Raw genomic sequence first — 19,813 nt, forward strand, 5'->3', positions numbered from 1 at the left:
TAGCCCACTTGCAATATCCTTGCCTTTTGGAGAGAAACGGCTGGGTGCATTTTTGCGGCTTGTTTGGGCGCCCTGATTCGATCACGTAGAGGGCAAAACACTTTCTGCAACAGATCCGGGTTGTTGAGTCGGGATTTAGGCCGAGACGATGAAAAACGGCCTCCTGGGTCTTCGGAATTTGCTGAATGATGGGGGTTGGGTCAATAGCAGTCTGGTTATTGTTGTTCCAAATGCTGCCGAGAAGTAACACATTCGATCGTGCGGCTTTCAAGAAATCTACTGCTCCAGCTTTACTAAGCTTATGGGTAAATATGGCGCTTGCGAGTTGGAGCATGACTTGCCGGCAGTAATCTTCTTCAAGGAGACCGGGCCTTGATTTGGTGTTAACCTCCGCAACGGCTGTGGAGCTACTGGCCACATTCTACCAATGCTTATCAGTGCCCTCAGCCAGTTGTTTGATGAAATAGTGAACAGGGGGACAAGATCACCTACATGCAACGTCGAGGCAAGCAATCCTGCTGCTGGTGCGCCAGCGTGCTGTGCATTATTGGGTAATTTCTTCTGATGTTGTTCGAACACACGCTTGGACAAAACCCTGCCACAAACAATCCCTTCACCTTCTTGCTCGTGTTGTGTCTTGTTACAGCCGAAGTGCTCACAGCGGCAAATGTACTTCGGTCGTTGGGACATGGTCGAGGCTTTGAGAACGTGAGAAAGTTGCCACTGGAAGCTGGTAAATGTTTTCAATGAATTAGGTCAAGTCTATGTTGTGTCTGCTGCCCCGTCTCCTCCGTGGCAGAGTCATAGTCTGGAAGACAGGAGAAACATGAGCCTAGTTAACGCCCTCCTAAGGTGAACGTGTTTCGACGAAGGCGTGACCTTGGAATGTTCTCTTGGAACCGGTGATGCCACACAAAACACACTAGGAACATGTGATTCCAGTAGCACTCAAACAATACCATAGGCGATGGCTGCATATATCTATTCTGGCGGAGACCGCCTCATGTCTTCATGAGTCATCTTCCGGCACGGCAGAATCTGCAGTACGCAAATTCTAAAATGACGTGTCCGTTCTAAATGCCCCAGTTCTTTGCGCAGATACTGATGGTCTTCATGACCGAAGCGGGGCCTGCATGACTGAAATAACTGGCGACGGAAGACCGAAGCGCACATATATCACTGGGATCCCCCTCTGCCTGAAATTCCGCAGGTCAACATTCCGCCAACTTGCAGTTGTCTTATTCACAACGACACCAACACATCCTCAGCTCCATAGTTACTAGTCCTACAATGCCACCCACTCGAGTCCAACTCACTCATGCGCAATTGCAATGGCTACAAGAGATGCAGCAGCTGATTGATCAAGAGATGACCGACCGGGAGGTGGATCCAACAACATCACAGCCCAAGGAAGATTCTGAACCTCAACTTTGGGTCAACTGGAATCTTGCGTACCGGTTCCAGGGGCAGCTCATATGCGAGGCGGCTAACAGGAAGATCCCAGAAAAGGCTACTCCCAATGTCTACGCTAGTTGGAATGTCATCAGGAATCGTCTTGGAAAAGGTAAGTATGCCTCACTCCAGACGCTGTTGGGCTGGAGGTCTGATAGATAGACAAACCCTCCTTGTGCATTGGCAGGTCCGATCCTGTATGACGAGGCTCAAGAACGCAGCCCTGACACTGCACGGGACGAGCAAGGATCTTCGTCCAGTGGACCTGGGGCCATGAGTTTCTGATCCTCTGTGTACGTGTACTCTGAACCCAATTCCTTCATCCTAGCCACTGATGCTGACATGTGATATTTGAGAATTAGTGAAAAGAAGATTGTGCCGCATTCCCCAGGGTGCCGTGCCCTCCGGCAGTGACAAGGCCCTTCTCTAGTAGTGCGACAGTCTGCTTAAATGCCCGGCCTTCCTTTCACATTGGATCTCTTTGTATCTTCTCATGGTTCCAGTTGCTGCCATGCAGTTATAGGGATATCAGGGAGCGGAAATTCAGATCGGCACAAGGTTCCAAACTGGAAACTTGCCCGAAATGTTAGTAGGGCTTGAATTGTTTGCAATGGAACCTCAAGATACCTCCGCGGCTACTTGAAGGTTTCATCCTGCTGTGGCAACAGGAGCTCGGTGGAATACCGGCTTATCGCAAGGACAATCCGTACCAGCATTTCACTTGAGCTCTACCATGAGTTAGGGCTTTCGGTGGCCGCACTCTTGGGATGACAGTGCAAGTTTCATGTCTTCGCAGGACGGGGTGGAGGTTGCCATTAGACTGTCCTGTGGGAGGTCAGGAGCGGTCGTTCAACAGCGTAGCAACCGAGCAATGCCCGCATTGCTCCGAGACTCCAGCTTCAAACGCCCCTGCTTGCGCCACTGTGGGTGGACATCATGCCCCAAGCTACAACCACAAATAGAGCGCCTCTCATACTCCGTTGAGCTCTGTTTTGGCCAAGGAGCTCCCTTTGTTCGCCCCCGGGGCTGCCTGTCCCTCCCCTTGTCGTTGTTTGTCAATGAGAACCCTTTGTCTCAGCTACAACAAGTTTGATCCTGGAATACATATAGCTCCATCCATCGAATGGCCCAGCTTATCATTCCCCCCTCCTGCGTGTGCCTGCTTGTGGCGGCTTCCCGCAATGTCATCCCCTACAATCCTATTTGCGTCTGGCAAACCACCATCGACGGCCGCCGGGAAAAATAAGATATACTCAACCCTCCTCCCAGACTCCAATTCATCCTGCGCTCGCAGCATATCCGCCTTCATCAGAACCTTACTCAACTTGGTCAGCACACCCAAGAAAGCCGCTCCTGATGACTGGAGGATAGCTCCAGCCGCGGACAACTTTCACGTTGGTTCAAATCTACCCGACTCGATCCTTCTGCATCCGATAGACGCCATTCCAGCCGAAGCCCTTCAGCTCAAGTCGGAGAATGTCCCCCCTGTCTACCGAGCTCTTTTTCTGCAGGACCTCGCCACCTCAAACTTCCCCGGTAACACCTTTGCCTGGGATCATTCCTGGGATTCTCACTGGAACCAGCTCTTCGCAAAGTTTGTATTGAAACATTGGAAGCATGCCTATGAGATAGGTGCTTTCAAAGTCTTTTTCATCGATCCTGCCGAGGCGAGCGACAACTCCATTCCGCGTGGCCTCCTCCATCGATGGTTTCTTGGTCGGCAAGATGGGCTTCGATTAGGTCGTTTTTCCAAGGACAAGGTTGTGAAGAAAAAGGAATCGCAAAGAAGAACAAAATTCCGCAGGCAGGTATGCACTTATTCACTACCTGTGCTCCCTCTGAACCGCCATTGTATTCATGCACTTCAACTGCATTACAGGTTCAGGCTCATCGTCAAGAAACACTCTCCAAACTCAATCTGCCACCTCGACTGGCTACACTCTTTGACAGTATCAAAGCCACCTCTGACACCGAGAAGATTCCTCCTAGAACTCTGCTCAAGTTGCCCCTGTCGTGGAGGTCTGCTGAATTTGCACAATTCGCCCAGAAGTTGGATCACATTTACACACGTAAGAAGACAATTACCAAAGGTCGGCGATTTGTAGACCAATACAATCTGGAATCTCGAAGAACGGATCCCGCCTCTCCTCCTGTGGTTCCAATCAACGATGTCCCACGGAGCCTCCCAGTCAACTGCTATGCACAATCTTACATGCTCACCCTGTCGGTTTCAGAAATCCAACTGCTCAACCCCCAGGCTTCTGTAGATTTTGATAGCGCACTCGGCTGAAAGGTGAATTCTCATTGCTCCGTGGTTGACTTGTTTGTACATCAACCTGACAGGTTGCCCATAAGTAACTGAGCACACTCATATGTCTCGTTTCCTACAGATGGCACACTCAGCCTACACTCGCATCAAGGCCAACCACTCGTCAGGATCCTCTTCAGACAGCATGATTGCAGGAGTTTCACTCACATAGCCAATTCCGCCTTCCTCCTCTGTACTTGATATATGTTTACCTCCAAAGTCCCTTGTACATAGTATCGGTACACATGGACAGGATGGACTTGTCCTAATCTGTAGAGTCGGTCAATGGCTTGCATCTCACTCGCAGGATTCCAGCTGGGTTCCTGCGGAGTCAAGCAGTTGTAAGTGTCGGCTCTTTCCCTTGATAACAAAAATGAAGATTGCTTGGTACCATCATGTAAACATTTTGTGCACACCGTAAATCTATACCTACCCCTGCGGCCTGCAATGACGCCAGAAGAACGTTGCACTGGTTGTTGTTTCGAAATTGGTGAAGTTGCTCGTCACGCTTCTGCAGGGTGAATCCACCAGTTAGCCGAGCACAGGCAATGTCGTTTTCTGTGAGAGCTCGGTTGATGCTGGAAAATTGCATCAGCATGAGAAAGAAAAGGTTGAATGTTGTGAAATCTACACACATTTCTAGAAATTCAACAAAACTTGAGAATATGACGGCCTTGGTCCGCGGAATACCTTCGACTCCGCTTAGAAACTGGGACAGGTTGTTGACCAGATGTACAATCTTGCCTGAATCTTGCCATCGCCAGATTGGTTCAGTGAGTATCTGTGATCGAGCAAAGATTGGATGGTTGCAGGACTGACGAAGCCGAGTTAGCTGTCGGAAAAACTCGGCCGGATCCCAATGCGCTCCTGACAACCGCAGCCTGCCAAAATCATTTATAAACCGTTGATGCAACTCTCGAGAAACTTCCTCCCACTGCGACACCTGCTGTACCATGATGCCCTTCTCAACCTTAGGTGGAAGATTCAACACTACATCTTTGGTCCTCCTCAGGCAGATGGCTTCCATTAGTTTAGTGAGTGTTCTTATCGCGTTTGGTTCCCCGACACTCAAATGTGGAACTAGATGTTGCCTCCACAGCTCGTTTTCACTCCATGGAGGGATGTTGAACAACGTGATCAAGCTTTGGAGGTCGGTGAGTCGGTTTTGCACTGGTGTTCCGGTTAAACATAGGAAGAACTTAGAACGCAGCTCGCGAATGTACTGGTGCCGTTTTGCATTGGGGTTCCTGATCAGGCTGCAATCATTGGAGCAACAATTAGGTAAGATGAAGGTGACATTACGGTCAGCGTATCTGACTCACTGTGCTTCGTCCAAAACAATGCGGAACCAACAGAGGTCCAGAGATTCAACTGTTGGCTGGTTTGAATGTAACCGATTCCTACTATCGCCGATCATTTCGTAGGTCGTCAACACCACCCTAGTCGACTGCAAGTCTTGTCTGCTTATTTGTGCTCGGTCCCGGCCGTGGAATACTAGGTAGGGTATTGCGTCATTTTTGAAGTGGATCTTGATTTCAGTCTCCCAATTCGAAAGTGTTGCAAGGGGGCAAATCACCAGGGTTGCCGCCGATCGGTCCGTCCATTCCGACCACAGAAATTCTACTGCTGAATCACCAGTAGCCGCGATATAGGCTAGTGTTGTCAAGGTTTTGCCTAAACCCATGTCATCAGCGAGTATTGATCCTTGCGCCTTGCTCGAGTCTTCTTTCTTGTCCTCGGCAGACCTGTTGAAAGCTGTGCGAAGCCAAGCATTGACAGGATGATCCCACAGGGAGGTCAGGTTGTTTCCAGAGTCTTCGTTCTTCCGGAGGAATCTGAGTGCAGTTAGCTGATGTGGTTTCAACACAGTTGTACATAGCCTCCGCGATGTCGAAAGCCAATGGTCCTCAGAGATGTTCTCTTCAGCACTTTCAGGCACATAGTGGGGTATATCAAAGAATAGACTAGGATTGTAGTTCCATATAGGTGTGAGCTCGACCCCGGCACCCTCAAACGCCAATCGGACTTGCGGGACATGCTCAGATCGACTGAAGACACATCCCCGTAGCTCGGGTTGGATTCGATGTTTGGTCACTACAAAGGCACGCAACTTGATGATGCTGAAATCGGGAGGCTGGATTTCTCCGGCAACTGGAGTCGAACAGGAGCCAATTGGCCCTAACAACGGGCCGAGGTGTTCACTTGCCATTCGGTCCAGATCACTGATTCTCCGCTCGGGGGGGCAATAGACATGGATTCGCTGGCGGCCTCGTTGAAGAAAGGCAACCTGTGCGTCTTCACTGATCCAAGTCCGATCTGAGATAGCAATTGGGATGATAAATAGACCAAGACAATATGTGCTAGCCATGCTGGAAGGGGGAACGACGTGTCAGCAGTGTTCATCCTCTCATTGAGCGGAGGCACGTACATGGGTTGTTGGTTTCTGTCCCTGCGAAATTTCGAGACACAGCCTTAAAACAACCCACAAGGCTGTGGTCTTCGTTACATATGGGAGTGACTCTTTCGCCTTTGTGTTGTTTGGGTGATATGGTACCAAACAAGCCGGACATCCCCAGCATGTAGAATCTACATGGTAGCTCGCCAATCATCCAGTTGCGGTATGCCCTCAGGACGCAACACGTCATGTTGCATTGATCCTGCCATCAAGGCCAGTTGCTTGTTTCTCATCACAAAACAGCTTGTTCGTGGCCATTCCCCCTGGACGGATGGTGCGGAGTCCAGCAATCGCATGATATGCCCCGCAACAAGTCTCAAGACTTGGGAGCATAATTTTCCATTTAAGCTTGTCGTCTCCCATGAATACATCTCTCCACAACATAGTCGCAGCCTACTACAGATGAGCACGCCGGCACGGTATTTTGAAGCTCATATCGGGCAGGAATGGCTGCCTACATGTTGAGACTTTCAAGCAAAACTTTTCAAGCTCCCAACTTAAGGTGATCTTAAGCGTCTTCCCTCCAACAGGCAGGGATGATTTGGACCCACCAACATAAGAGCCCGTGCACAAATACAAGATTGGTTCATCAACCAATATGTGCTATTCTCTCTGCTGTATCTTTGTGCGAGATTCGGTGACACCTGAGTGGTTTAGTCACCCTACAAGACAAATCATACCTGCTTCCCAAGTTGGTACCAAAGTTCTTACATCATTGTGCAGAAAGACCCATTTCCATGGCTTGTGAACAAACAACCCTGGCACCTGATCACCCATTCATGAACAGATCAACAAAGGAGTTGATTATAGTTTACGCAATAGTTATCTTCCCGTTGCTGCGAAAGTTACAGATCATTTGACTTCAACATCAACATCACTTCAGTACCTGGGTCTGATGGAATTACAGTATGGCACTCTGTAGAGAGTGCCACACATTCCCCCCTGGTGTAATCTAGACAACAGGGTGAGGGATTTTAGCTGGTGGAAGTAGATACAAATGATGTCATAACCCCTCAGGGGTGTATGAATGGTGTCAGAATATACCACATAACATTCTAAATATGCCAGGGGTTCATACATGATGTCAGAATATACAACAGAACATTCTAACGCATGCATAAGGTGACAGTAGACTGCATGAGCTGTCATACAGGGGGAATTAGTGTATACACAAAGTCTGAGGCTGCAGAAACAGTGTAAATGATGTCATACTATGTATATAAACAAGTGTATTTAGCTAATATGTAATGAGTGTACCCTGACAGGGAGATGTATGTTTGTATCCTGTGATATGTATAAGTGTAGTACTGTGAAACTTGGGTTGAAGCAGGTGACAGCTGGGCTACTGGGGCTGGCCGTGTGATAGGTGTCCATGAGGTGTAACTTCCACACTAGAGGGGGTCCAGGGGTGCTTCCAGTGGTGACTAGGGGTGAAATTGGTTGTAGAATCCATTCTGCACAAGATTTTTTTTACATAACAGCATAAGCTGCAATTTTGGCTGGGATATGTCACTTTAAGTTTTATGTATGCTGACGTCTCCCAGCCAAAATCACATGTTATGCTGTTATGTAAACACATCTTATGCAATTTTGAACACCATAAGTAAATCTCACTCCCTACACAGCCACTTTTCCTCTGTGATTGGAAAGTTCAATCAGGAGGATGAGGCCTTATATCAGCAGCTACAAGGCCCAAATTTCTTAAGTCCCAAGGGGCAACTTCAACAGACTAACAGTTAATTTTCAAAAAATGAAAATGTGAGAAAAAGCCTGATACAGGCGGATATTCCTGGGGCTCTCAGGCCAGGTACAGGTTTTTGCATGTGCCTCTCTGTGAGACAGCACTGGAGGACTTCCCTTTGATTTACACGGCCGTGTAAAGTCAGATCTGGCACTTGTAAAGCCAGATCTGACTCACCTTGTAATTTTTAGCTTTAGAAGCTGTTCCGCAGGCTTGAGATGCCAGAATACCTGCCAGATTTACAACCCCAGGATTCCAGCAACTCGGCATTGTTCACCCGGTCATCGAGAGTACACAACCCTCTCGATGCCCGGTCTGTACCGAGAGGACACATCCTCCTCGATGGCCGGTATACACCGGCCAACGAGAGGGAGGGCACCACCCTCTCGATGGCAGATCTGTGCCGGTCATCGAGAGGACACAACCCTCTCGATGGCCGGTACAGACTGGTCATCGAGAGGACACAACCCTCTCGATGGCCGGTACTGACCGGTCATCGAGAGGACACAACCTCTTGATGGCGGGTACAGGCCGGTCATCGAGAGTACGATGGCCAGTCGATGGCCGGTACGGACCGGTCATCGAGTGTCCTCTTGATGCCCGGTACAGATGTGTCCTCTGTACCAGCCATCGAGAGGACTCAACCCTCTCGATGGCCGGTACAGATGTACCCTCTCAATGACCGGTCCGTACCGGCCATCGAGAGGGGTTTGTACTCTCGATGACCGGTCTGTACTGGCCATCGAGAGGTTTGTGTCCTCTCAATGACCGGCACAGATCTGCCATCGAGAGGATGGTGCCCTCTCTCTCGATGGCCGGTCTGTACCGGCCATCAAGAGGGATGTGTCCTCTCGAGGTACAGGCTGGTCATCGAGAGGGTTGAATCCTCTCGATGACCGGTACAGACCGCCATCGAGAGGGTTGCGTACTCTTGATGGCCAGTCTGTACCGGGCATCGAGAGGGTTGAATCCTCTCAATGATCGGTCTGTACCGGTCATCAAGAGGATTCAACCCTCTCGATGCCCGGTACAGACCCAGCTATCGAGAGGGTTGTGTACTCTCGATGACCAGTCTGTACCGGCCATCGAGAGGGATGTTCTAGTTTGATCTAGCCGCTGAAAAGTGTGTGTAAAACCAGTGTGTAAAAATCTGGCTTTACAAGTGCCAGATCTGACTTTACACGGCCTTGTATGTAAATCGAAGGGAAGTCCTCCACAGTGTGGAGGACTTCCCTTCGATTTGCATGAGGTTTGCTCGCTCCGAAGCGAGGGCCGACTTGTGATAAGTCAGCCCGCAGCAGCGAGGGCCTTGGGTCAAGTTCGTATGCTCCCCCGAGAAGGGACTTGTGAGTTCGAGTATACGTACATATTTAACATACATGGTCCCCACAGGTCCTTTGTGACCATTAGGAGGTCCTTCCTGGTCTTTCCCATCACTTCCATCTGCAGACGGCCCTACCCAATCCTAACAGTCACACTCGAACCTCAGTTTTGCCAATCATGGACAGCTTCACGAATGGCTCGAAGAGTCCTCTTCAGAACGACAATCGACGTTTCCCTCACGCAAACCACCGACAGAAAAATCTCGAACCACTTGATAGGCCCGCAAAGCGACGGAGAAGTGTCAGTCCGTTGAGCGATAAATTATCACGGGTCAGTCGATGTACATTGTCTTCCGCATGAAGTCACATTGGCTTGTCACTTACGTTTGTCATTTGCTCTATCTGATCAAGTGCAAGAGGACAACCCTTATTCAACATCATCTCCAGACGACGTTAACGAAAGCGAGAAAAGATGAAAACCTATTGAACCAATTCTCAAAATCTGCACCTGTGATGAATGCTGCCGTAGACAGCATGAACGAGCGAACTACTCGGTTGGGGTTAGAGAATGCATATCCCGAAGACGTAGAGGTTTGGAGTAGGATTACTAAAGATAGCATCATAAGAAGAAGGCGAGCAGCGTATCAAGAGGGGGATCCGCTGACCATTAATTTGGTTGCTTTCTACTTATGTTCGATTCAGATGGATTTTCGTCCCCATTCCGACGGAGAAGAAGCCGAAGATAAAGAGACAAGCTACGAACGAGTACCCATGCATCAGTCGACCCACACTCTCACATCGTCATTATTGCCGTTACATAAACCTCATCCAATTGCTTACCAACAACATTTAGCACTGATTTCATCCAGCCGATCCAAAAAGCTCTCGAACTCCAACCGACATCTCAACTCCCAGAAAAAATCTGTTGATAATGAAGATGAGCCTCAAAGGATCAAAGAGAACAACTTCTGACGTATCTTTCAAAGCAGGTTGGATTCACACACATATTTGACTCTTTATTCCTTCACAAGTTAAGCCTCTCGCGACATCTTTCCTTTTGTAATTGTCAAAAACTCATCCATTATTTATTTATTTTTTCATCCTAGTTATCAATTGTTTCCATGCTACATTTTATTGTTATGTTGATACTCTGCTTTATAGAACAAAAACATCAAAACAAAATTGGCCTTCAGACTCAGTACTTCAACACATTGTTCATCTGTATTATTCCTTTCTTCTTGGGCTCTTGTCATTTGATTGATTTTGTTTGTTTGTCCCATCAAACCAAAACACACACATTTTTATTCGCCATTGTTTTTACCTTGTATCACATGAGTCCCATCTAAATCTTTAAATCTGCAAAAGAAATCACATTAGGTATGCAATGGATGGACCATGTAGCCAGAACTCACACATTGTTTGTTAAAGTTTGGATCCATTTTTTGGCCAAAAACTCAATACTCAAGATGGTGTCTTGGGAGTTACAAGAAAATAAAACAATTTTGTGAATTGGGAATGAGGACGTTGGTGAATTCACTATGGAGTTTACAGGATTTAACACATACTTGTATGTGTTTATGAGAAGGAAAATGAAACCATTGGTGGGTTAATCATTTGTGGAAGAGGTCCACAACACAATATCAACCGCTTAACTTGAAGGAAGCAAACAATAAGTCAGAACAGCACTTTGTATCAACATTTGATTGATAAGTACTGTAAGCATGTTCCCAGCCCATAATTGGTAGAGCCATTTTCCCATGAAGGTATCATTCATATCTAGGCCCATAAAGTAAAAAGGTTTGGAAATTCATTGTTTCAAATGTGGCTCATGAGTGTCTGTGAAAAATACCATTCAATGAATTGAGTTTATCATGAGAGCATCTGCTTTTGGGATTGAATTTGATTTGGATCCCTGCAGTATTTAAACTTTAAACTAATTGGAATTGAAACTGGATAACAATAGCCAATTAGTTTATGAATATCTCAAGGTACAAATTACAACTTTAGGTTTTGTGCACCAGTCAATGAATCTATGGGTTTGGGTGAGGAAGTGATTTGACCATATAATAAGTATGGGCTCAGGTCAAAATCCTGTTAATTAATGGGTGACCATGAAGCACCTGCTTGATTACCCAGGTTTGGAGAAGAGACTGTAGGAAGTCAATCTTTGCCCATTTCAAAACAGGTAAAAGGTGATTTGAAAATATTCACAAGAATAAAAGTTCATTTTTTTTTTCAACTGAAACCAGCAAGCACCCCATTTTCAATTGCTTCAAAATTATTACCAGGGTATTTCTCTTTCTATTTGGTATACTTGTTATTCTTAAAATACTGGGTGATAAAACAGATTGGTTCAATTTCAGTGAGAAATAAGAAAAACCAAATCTTAGGCCCCGTTTGGAGCCGATATAATCCAGGCAATATATGAGGTTTTTTGCGTGACATCCTATGTGACATCTGATCAGGTCAGCCAAAACTTGATCAGATTTCACAAAATTCCAGATTATATCGTGCATTATGTCGGCTCCAAACGGGGCCTTAGTGACATTTTGACTTTAAGTTTCAGGTTATTTTCAGAATTCAAATTTCAAAACTAATTGCCAAGTGATTATTGCAACTGATTATTGCTTGTAAAATTTCATTGAATGATACTTGTTATTCTGATCAATAGAATTTTGGGTGAATAAATAGATTCTTTGAACTTCAGCAGGAAATAATAAAAAAGGAACCTTAAATTTCTTTCAGTTTTTGACTCAAATTCAATCCAACTCCTTATCAATATTAATACCTTGTTTTCTTGGCCTGTCTCCCCATCAATGCCATCAATTAAAACCAATTACAAAATGATAGAACAAACCTATTTCATTTTGAGCTGTTTTATGTTTGATTTCTCACTATGATGAACAGGGTTTTTGATGAGCCACAGTCAATTCCCTGCTAATGAATTAACCCATAGTCCCTTATAGCCCATATGAGACTCAGTCCACCAATTTTGTGGGCAGTGAAAAATGAGCATAACCCATAAGTCCCTCTATCCCCTTGACCCATAAATCTTTTTCCCCAAAAAAAATATTTTTATGGGTCAATAGGGATTGAAGACGGTGGAAACATGGCAAGGGTGAGTGTAGATGAGTGTGGAAGGATTAGTACTCCCTTGTCAACCCACAACAGCCTCCTTCAGCTCACCACTGTCCTCTGGTGTTTCTCAATAACTTTTTTCTACACCTGCAATGCACAAATTTTTCATGCACTGTGCAGTGCGCAAAGATTTTTCCATAGTTTTTGAATTAATTACATAAAGAAAAAGATAAGAGATCAAACTGTCAAATTTCTATACTTATTGATTAAATTGATCTCAGGAACGGCAAGATTGATTATTCAATGAATAATTATCTCTTTTAATGATGTCTTGAGACACTAGTTACTTACTTGGATTTGGGTAAATAATCCCTGCCTCCAGCTGATTTTTTGATAGAAAAACTATGAAGTAATGTGGAGATGTCTGTGTTCCACAACATTTATGTAATCAACTACATCCCTATTTTTTTGATAGGCTTGGAACAAGAACACCTACCTCTCTTTTTTACTATCTAAATCTTGAGGATGAGCTTGGTTTGTTCTGTGTTGAAGCTATGGCCGTAGGTCGAAGAGATGAGAGATGACCCAAAGGAAAAACAACCTCGAGGATGCTCAGAGGACAACAACAAAGGGGGCCAAGGAAGCCCTCAAGGAGGGCTAGAAGCTGCTAGCTTGCGTGGCGGAAAAGCGCACACGCTACAAGAGGTTGTATGCCGTAGAGACCTCAGGGAAATGCGCGCAGAAAGCAGATGAGTTTATTTCTGTCTAAGCCAGGGATATATAAGCTATTACAAGTGGAGGGGCCAGAATGTGGGACAGAAGGTGAACTATGCATATGCAATCTGGAGGGAGTGAGGGAGTGACAGGGAGAGGAGAAGTGTGACAGGGAAGGGAAAGAGGAAGAGGGAGAGACCGGTAGCACTGGAATTTCAACATTCTGTCTTCTCCTGTTTGACTTTGTCTATAAGGGAGCAGATGTAGCATTTGCCTTAATATCCCATCTAAAAATTTAATACTCAAGCACTCACCTTTGGTTTTTGCCACGATCATTTCTATAAGCAACAGGGGAATCATGTTCATGTTATTGCTACTTGTGGTTGCACCTGCATTCATCAAAATCAATGCACTCAGTTTTTCAGGCCTGCATGGCGCAATATTTTGGCCTGTAGATGTGTTTAAGCTTTGCTTACTGCATGCCACAGCTTTTTGAGCTTGCGGTACCTTTCTTGATTTCTGAGATTGGTAATGTTTGACTTGGCTGGTATCCTCACACATTTCAGGATGAAAAAGCCAAAAATCTAGAGGGGAAATGTAAGGCTAAATTTAAGGGCCAGGCTAAATGATCTTTTACTATATGTACTCCAAAAAATTGGAGTGAACATGGGTCTACTCCAAAATTATTGGAGTAGACCCATGTTCACTCCAATAATTTTGGAGTAGAATAATGTCTACTCCAAAAACAGGGTGTTTTTTGGAGTAGACCACCTGTGCACTCCAGAAATGTGGAGTGCATAAAGTGTGCACTCCAAAGTTATTGGAGTGCACAATTCATGCAATCCAAAGTTGATTATGTGCACTCCAAGTGTGGAGTACACAGCTGTGCACTCCATAATATTTGGAGTACACAAATGTGCACTCCAAAACATTTGGAGTGCACCACTTTGCACATCAAGAATTTGGAGTTCATCAAATAAGAGCCAGAAATCATGTAAATAAATTTCAGGGCTGAAAAAAACAAGAAATAAACCAATAAAATAAGCAGAAAACTAAAAGGATAAGCAAACCAAGTAGTCAAACAAGAAAAAAAACACGTAATCAAGAGATTTGAGACTCTAAATTGTCATAGAGAGCCCGCCCCTTTTCAAGCAGGTTTAACCAACCCTTGAGGGTTGTGGACTTGGTTTTTGAACCCATCATGGGTGGGATCTGTGTGAGAATGAAAGCTGGCTAGTCAGTGGAAATGTCCGCTGACTGCCTCCTTCAAGAATATTAGTGTCCGGGCTGTGTGATTGTTGGTAAATCGGCTCCGCACCGCTACTTTCCGCTAGCCTTCAGCGCTCCTCTACTGAGCCTGATCTATAGCGTAATAATCCGCAAGTGAATAAAGCTCCGCACTTTGTAAGCACAAAGTCCACAAGTAACTCTCAAAGTAAAGATAAGATCCCCGATAATCTCCTAATAACTCTAGTACATCCGTGGTTGTAAGTACAATGATGAGTAATTCCGTTGATGATAGGATAAATTCCATCCCCTCCTTCTCTCCGCGCACATCGCCTTTTCACCCAATCCCGCACGTCTGACACTTTCCCGCACTAGTCCTCCAGCTCCGCTTGCTATACCGCTTGTCACTTTCCCAGACTCCACTCCTGTCTGACGCTTGACCTCCCACCGTCCTCTGTCTAGCCCCCGTCAGTTGGTCTCTTGCCACCGCCTCCACCCCGGTTCCACCCGCTTTGGCTGTTGTGGCTCACCCGCTGACGCGCTGCTACCAGTCCACGTGTGTAGCCCCGGCGCAGTCCAGCCCTGTCTTTTCTGCCCCAGTACAAATACCCAATCCGAAATCCGTGATCCACAATCCGCAATCCGCAATCCGTGCATTCCAGTCCGCATGTGACTTTCCGTAAGCTTTCTTAGCGTGCTTTCCTGACCTCATCCTCAGTGCTTATGTCACCGGAATGCACTCGGCCTGAGCGGCTTTGTGCATTCCCGCCCGCGCTATCCCCGCGTGGACATTCTACCGCGCTCGCCTATATAAATCACCACATCGGCCCCAGTTTTGAAGTCCTGCCCCCAGGATCTTCCCACACCTTCACCCGCTCCCACACTTGACACATATCCCATACCCATCACTCCTCCTTTCCCACACCTCCCGTTCAATATGGTAGCTTGCAATTGCTGGACTCGACTCGGACTCCCCTGCGTCTACTCCCGCGCTGGTCGCGCTTGTAACAACTGTCAAGATTTGAAACGCCGCTGCTCCGCCTTCACCCCTAAATCCGACAGCTCCTGCAGACACCGCAAATCACAAAACCGTCCGCCGCGGTCTGGTTCGCGAAGCTCTCGCACAGAACGTTCCCTGTCTGTTATCTCGGTCAGTTCCCGCACCAAGTCGCCCTCCGCACACAGTGAAGACCTTATGACGCCTCCTTTGAATTGTGCCGACTGCTCAAGCGCCAAGGACTACATCCGACAAGCCCAGGCGTGGGCCCGTAAACACGGCGTCAACAAGCGCCTCAAACGTCCTCAAGAACCCGCATCAACCTCTGCCGCTGGACCATTGTCGGCTGCCAGGCCTTCTCCCACTACTGGTTCAAAACGCCCCTCAGCGGATTCCTTGGATTGATCCCCAAAGCATCCATGTCCCGCCGGTTTGCAGACTCTTGGCCTCGCAGCTTGCTTTTCCGCTTGTCCGCGTGAACCGACACCAATCGTTCTTTCTCCAGAGCCCACATTTCCCCAGGCTCCCAGTAGGTAACTCTCTGCTTCTACTTGTCGTGTCACCGCTAACCATTGAACACTTTTTTTTTCCGCTCCAGCCACCCCAGCAAAGGACTCCGAGATGGCACCAAACAACCTGTCCCATACCCCTTCTGGTTCACCGCCCAGTTCTCCAACGATGGGCAGTTACGGTAACGTAGCGGTACCATAACAATTTTCTGGCCGTTATCGGTACCGATAACCGTAACGCATGCGCGGTACGGTACTGTTTTTTAACGCGGGGGTAATTTTTGATTCCGTTACGGTACTGCGTACATCTGGAATTACAATGTTACGCTACTGGGAACTAGGTTCTTTTTGCGTTACTAGTAACGAAAAACAAGGAGGTATATAGTTATTGTATGTCAATTTTTGCCAGGTAGGAATGTACCTAAGCATTCACCAGCTTCGGCAAAAGTCCCAGTCAGAGGGACCTCCTCCCGAAGCCACATGAGGCTACTGACACAGTGCGACATTGTAGAAGGAAGTAAGCGGCCGCGGTTACTGCTGCATACATCTGCTGCGGCGGAGAAGATTCTCTCCACTGAACAGGAGGAGCCTACTGCTCCTAAATATGATTGCGCCATGACGGCCAAAGTCGGATAAGCCTGTTGATTGAACTATAGGAACACATGATTTCAGCCAAGGTCATCAAAGACAAAAGAAGGCATGAAGAGGGCCAAAAATGTATTTATTACCTTCCACCATTCTAAGGGAGTTTCATGGCGTGCTATGGCTCCATCCTTGAATGTAAAGTTGGCCTTCAAATAAGTGTTGATTTCGTTCTCTTGAGGTGTTTGATGGGACATGCGCGAGGCCAGACGGGCCATGATCGATTGCGGCGGAGCGTCAATTGGTTTTTCAATGGCCATTACCTCGGAATCAGACACAGTCTGCGCTGCTGGCCGGTTAAGCTTGATTCTCTCCTTGGTGTTTCCAAATTCTTCGTTCAGTAACTGCTTTGCTCCGACCACTTCAGAACTATCCGATCCAAAACCAAGCTCAAACAGGTGCATCCTGTAGCACGGGTGTAAGATTGTAGCCAGGATAAGGGTGTGACATCACATTGCTTCATTTAGATACTTGTTGACTTGTTTTAACATAGCGTCATACATCGGGTATAGCGAATCAGTCTTGAGGGAGCTACCAAGCTTCTCAGTTAGGCTTTCTTTGAGCTCCAGGTATTTTGGAATTACATGGGCTCTGGTGGGCTGATTGCCTTCCATGTAGGAGGTCATGTCGAGGAATACCTGTTGAAAAATTGAGGAAATCAAAATATAATCAGTCAAGCTGTGTTTGAATGGCCATTGGTACTACTAGGATGATGGCCACACTCACCTCTAGCTCGCAGTTGAGATTGTCTATCTCTTTCCACTCGCGCGGCAAGAAAAAGGCATCCTCAAATACCCCAGGCGCATTTGGTTCTTGATCTTCCTTCAATATCCGGTCGATGACGTCTCAAGCATCAACAGCTTTGCGGTAGCTTTGACATTTTATGTTCCAGCGGATTCCGTAGCCCGCAATCAAGGGGGCGACCTTGATTTTCATTTCCCGTGCGGTTTTATCGAAATAAGCGCGCTGAGCCGCTGATCGTGTGATTTTCTTTATGACGGTGTCAAGCTATCAGGTGATTGAGTAAGTTCGCGAAATCCATGACGTGACGGTGTGGACAGAAAGTGAACATACCCTTTTACATAGTTCCTGAAGCTTCAAGCTCTTCTGGTGTTTACTCGGATGCGGACGTGTGCTAGCCGCTGTATCTTGGGTTATCTCGTTGTCTGAATTCGCATCAGACTCAGTCTCAAGTGCACGTGGTTCATCATCCTCATCATCTGCATTCCCACATTTGCTATCTAAATCAAAGTCTTGATCCGCATCGCTAGCATCGAGATTTCCGACGTCATGTTCAGACGGATTGATTAGCGTTGACTCGTCTGGCTCCGGTGCTTCAGCTAGCCGACCCAGGACGGGGAAAAAGCCGAGGATGGACTCCTTTGCTTTACCGGGAGGGAGGGTCTTGAGTGACAACGCTGCCAAGCCTGCATTGACGATCAACGCAAGCTTATGGCAAAAACAGCGGATGTGACTGTTTGCTGGGTCCCACAAATCCGCACGAGCATTTCCATCGGGGCTGTCATTAACAAGCTTGTGCATATGACTGGCCATTGTGTTGTTGTTCGACCCCAAATCCGTGGTCTGCGCAAGCATGTAGATAAAGTAATAGGTGATGTCAATCTATGTTTCATTGACCGCATTCCAAAACCAGGCATAACAAGAAGTGGAGGGAGCTTATCTTGTGATGCAAATCCTTCTTCTTGAGGATACTTGCAATTGGGCGAGCCAAGAGATGTCCGTGATGTTTTCACGGTATCATTTTCAAAGCCAAATGGCGAACGCAATATTGCCAGTTGGTATTGACATAAGAAACTGCGGCCCCAATGAAAGCGAAGCGGTTACCCTTTGTGGTCCATACATCATGGACCAGGGTAAACTTGGTATTCATATTCTGTTTTTTTATTTGTTTTGAAAACGGCATTAGTAATTGTTGGTTCTCCGGTGGCATGAATAAGAAGCAACTCACATGTAACTCATCAAAGACAGAGGTCTTGAGCAGAGAATATAACTTTTTAGATTCATCAGCGGCCCATTGGTGGCCATATAAATGAGCTTTCCGATTACAGTATTTGATGGCGGCCCAAAGATACCGGTCTTCTATGCAAGACCACGGCAAGGCTTGGCGAATTAGCCAAAGCATGATCAGCTGATTGAGAACTCTAACGTCAAAAGCAGGCCCAATGTTCATAAAAGCCGCAATACCCGGCTGTTTGACATTGCTGGAGCTGACTGCAGCGGCCCGGACCTCCGCAACCAAAGGAGGCAATTTTGCTCCTGCCAGAATGGCTTTTTGGCGATTGGGACAGCCTTTAGCATTTTTCCCTTTCTGGGAGAATCCATCTCAATGAGCTTTTAGATTTCCTTGTGAAGATCCATGTCCCCGACAGATCGCAGGACACCACTTGCAGGAGAAGCTCAAGGGGTTCTCCGGGTTGTCAGTCTTGTTGCACACCGGCTCTTTGAAGTAATGCGTAATATCGTCATACATTGATTTTTTTTCCTCTTTTGTTTTTCTAGCAACAATCTTGATAGAGCCTTAATCGGTGTCTTGGTCGTAGTCATAGCCCGTGTCTTCTGTAATCGCCTAGAGAAGAAAATATAAGTAAAAAATAAACAAATTCATCAGTGTAAACATCAGGTGTTCTTTTCAAGAAAGGAAGACAGTACAAAGGTGAGACCTCTTTTGAGGTGTTTCCTGATTTCTTGGTCTTCCCCGGTGTGGAACTTCTACGCAAGGCGTGATCTGAGCTTGGAAGGGAATATAGCAAAAACTAGGTAAGTTTAGGCTAAAGGTTCTTGAAGGGCTGCCTTCCTATAATAAACTCTGGGAGAAATTTACACTAAGAATTTTAGTGTGGCTAAATCAGAAGAAATATTCTTAAGTATTTCTACTACAGACCCTAAGAACCAGGACTCTATGCGTGGGATGAGAGGTGTTATAGTTTGACGTAAGTGACTTTTTAGAAGGGTCAATTTATATTTGTTATGTTATCAAGTTCTCAATTTATGATTTCAATTTATATTATAATTATTACTATTATGATCTTACTATTTAGATGGGTGATGGAAGCAGAAGTAATTTCTTAATATTACTATTTATGCTGGCATGGGGAAGAGAGGGAACAAGAAGGGGCAGAAGAGGCCTCCTTATATAGTAAATAATATAGTCTGAGAGTGGATTTTACAAGTGTGAAATAGAATACTACTTTGGGATGCTGTACAGTTGTAGTGTGAAATAATAACCTATATTGGGATGCTGTACATGATATTTGTGAAATAGTATACTACTTTGGATTATGATCACTTGGCTTGTTCCTCTTTGGGGTGAAAACATTGTCTAAGAGTAGATTTTCTAACATGTGATA

The 19,813-nt window shown here is 46.3% G+C and overlaps 3 protein-coding genes across 3 annotated transcripts; 2 read left to right on the forward strand and 1 right to left on the reverse strand.

Moving 5' to 3' along the window:
• Positions 1–1,290: 1,290 nt before the first annotated feature.
• Positions 1,291–2,177, forward strand: PtA15_7A47 (uncharacterized protein; the record flags this gene model as incomplete). The annotated part of the gene is made up of 2 exons (XM_053171090.1): positions 1,291–1,383; positions 2,121–2,177. 2 exons carry the CDS (start codon positions 1,291–1,293, stop codon positions 2,175–2,177), a joined length of 150 nt encoding a protein of 49 aa, XP_053021876.1.
• A 7,279-nt stretch (positions 2,178–9,456) lies between these two features.
• Positions 9,457–10,250, forward strand: PtA15_7A48 (uncharacterized protein; the record flags this gene model as incomplete). Its single annotated transcript, XM_053171100.1, has 3 exons — positions 9,457–9,609; positions 9,690–9,869; positions 9,981–10,250. The coding sequence occupies 3 exons, from the start codon at positions 9,457–9,459 to the stop codon at positions 10,248–10,250; spliced, it is 603 nt and encodes a 200-aa protein (XP_053021877.1).
• A 7,206-nt stretch (positions 10,251–17,456) lies between these two features.
• PtA15_7A49 (uncharacterized protein) lies at positions 17,457–18,396 on the reverse strand (the record flags this gene model as incomplete). The annotated part of the gene is made up of 2 exons (XM_053171111.1): positions 17,457–17,712; positions 18,365–18,396. 2 exons carry the CDS (start codon positions 18,394–18,396, stop codon positions 17,457–17,459), a joined length of 288 nt encoding a protein of 95 aa, XP_053021878.1.
• Positions 18,397–19,813: the final 1,417 nt, after the last annotated feature.

This window comes from Puccinia triticina, chromosome 7A (genome assembly GCF_026914185.1).
Source record: "Puccinia triticina chromosome 7A, complete sequence".
Classification (NCBI taxonomy): domain Eukaryota; kingdom Fungi; phylum Basidiomycota; class Pucciniomycetes; order Pucciniales; family Pucciniaceae; genus Puccinia; species Puccinia triticina.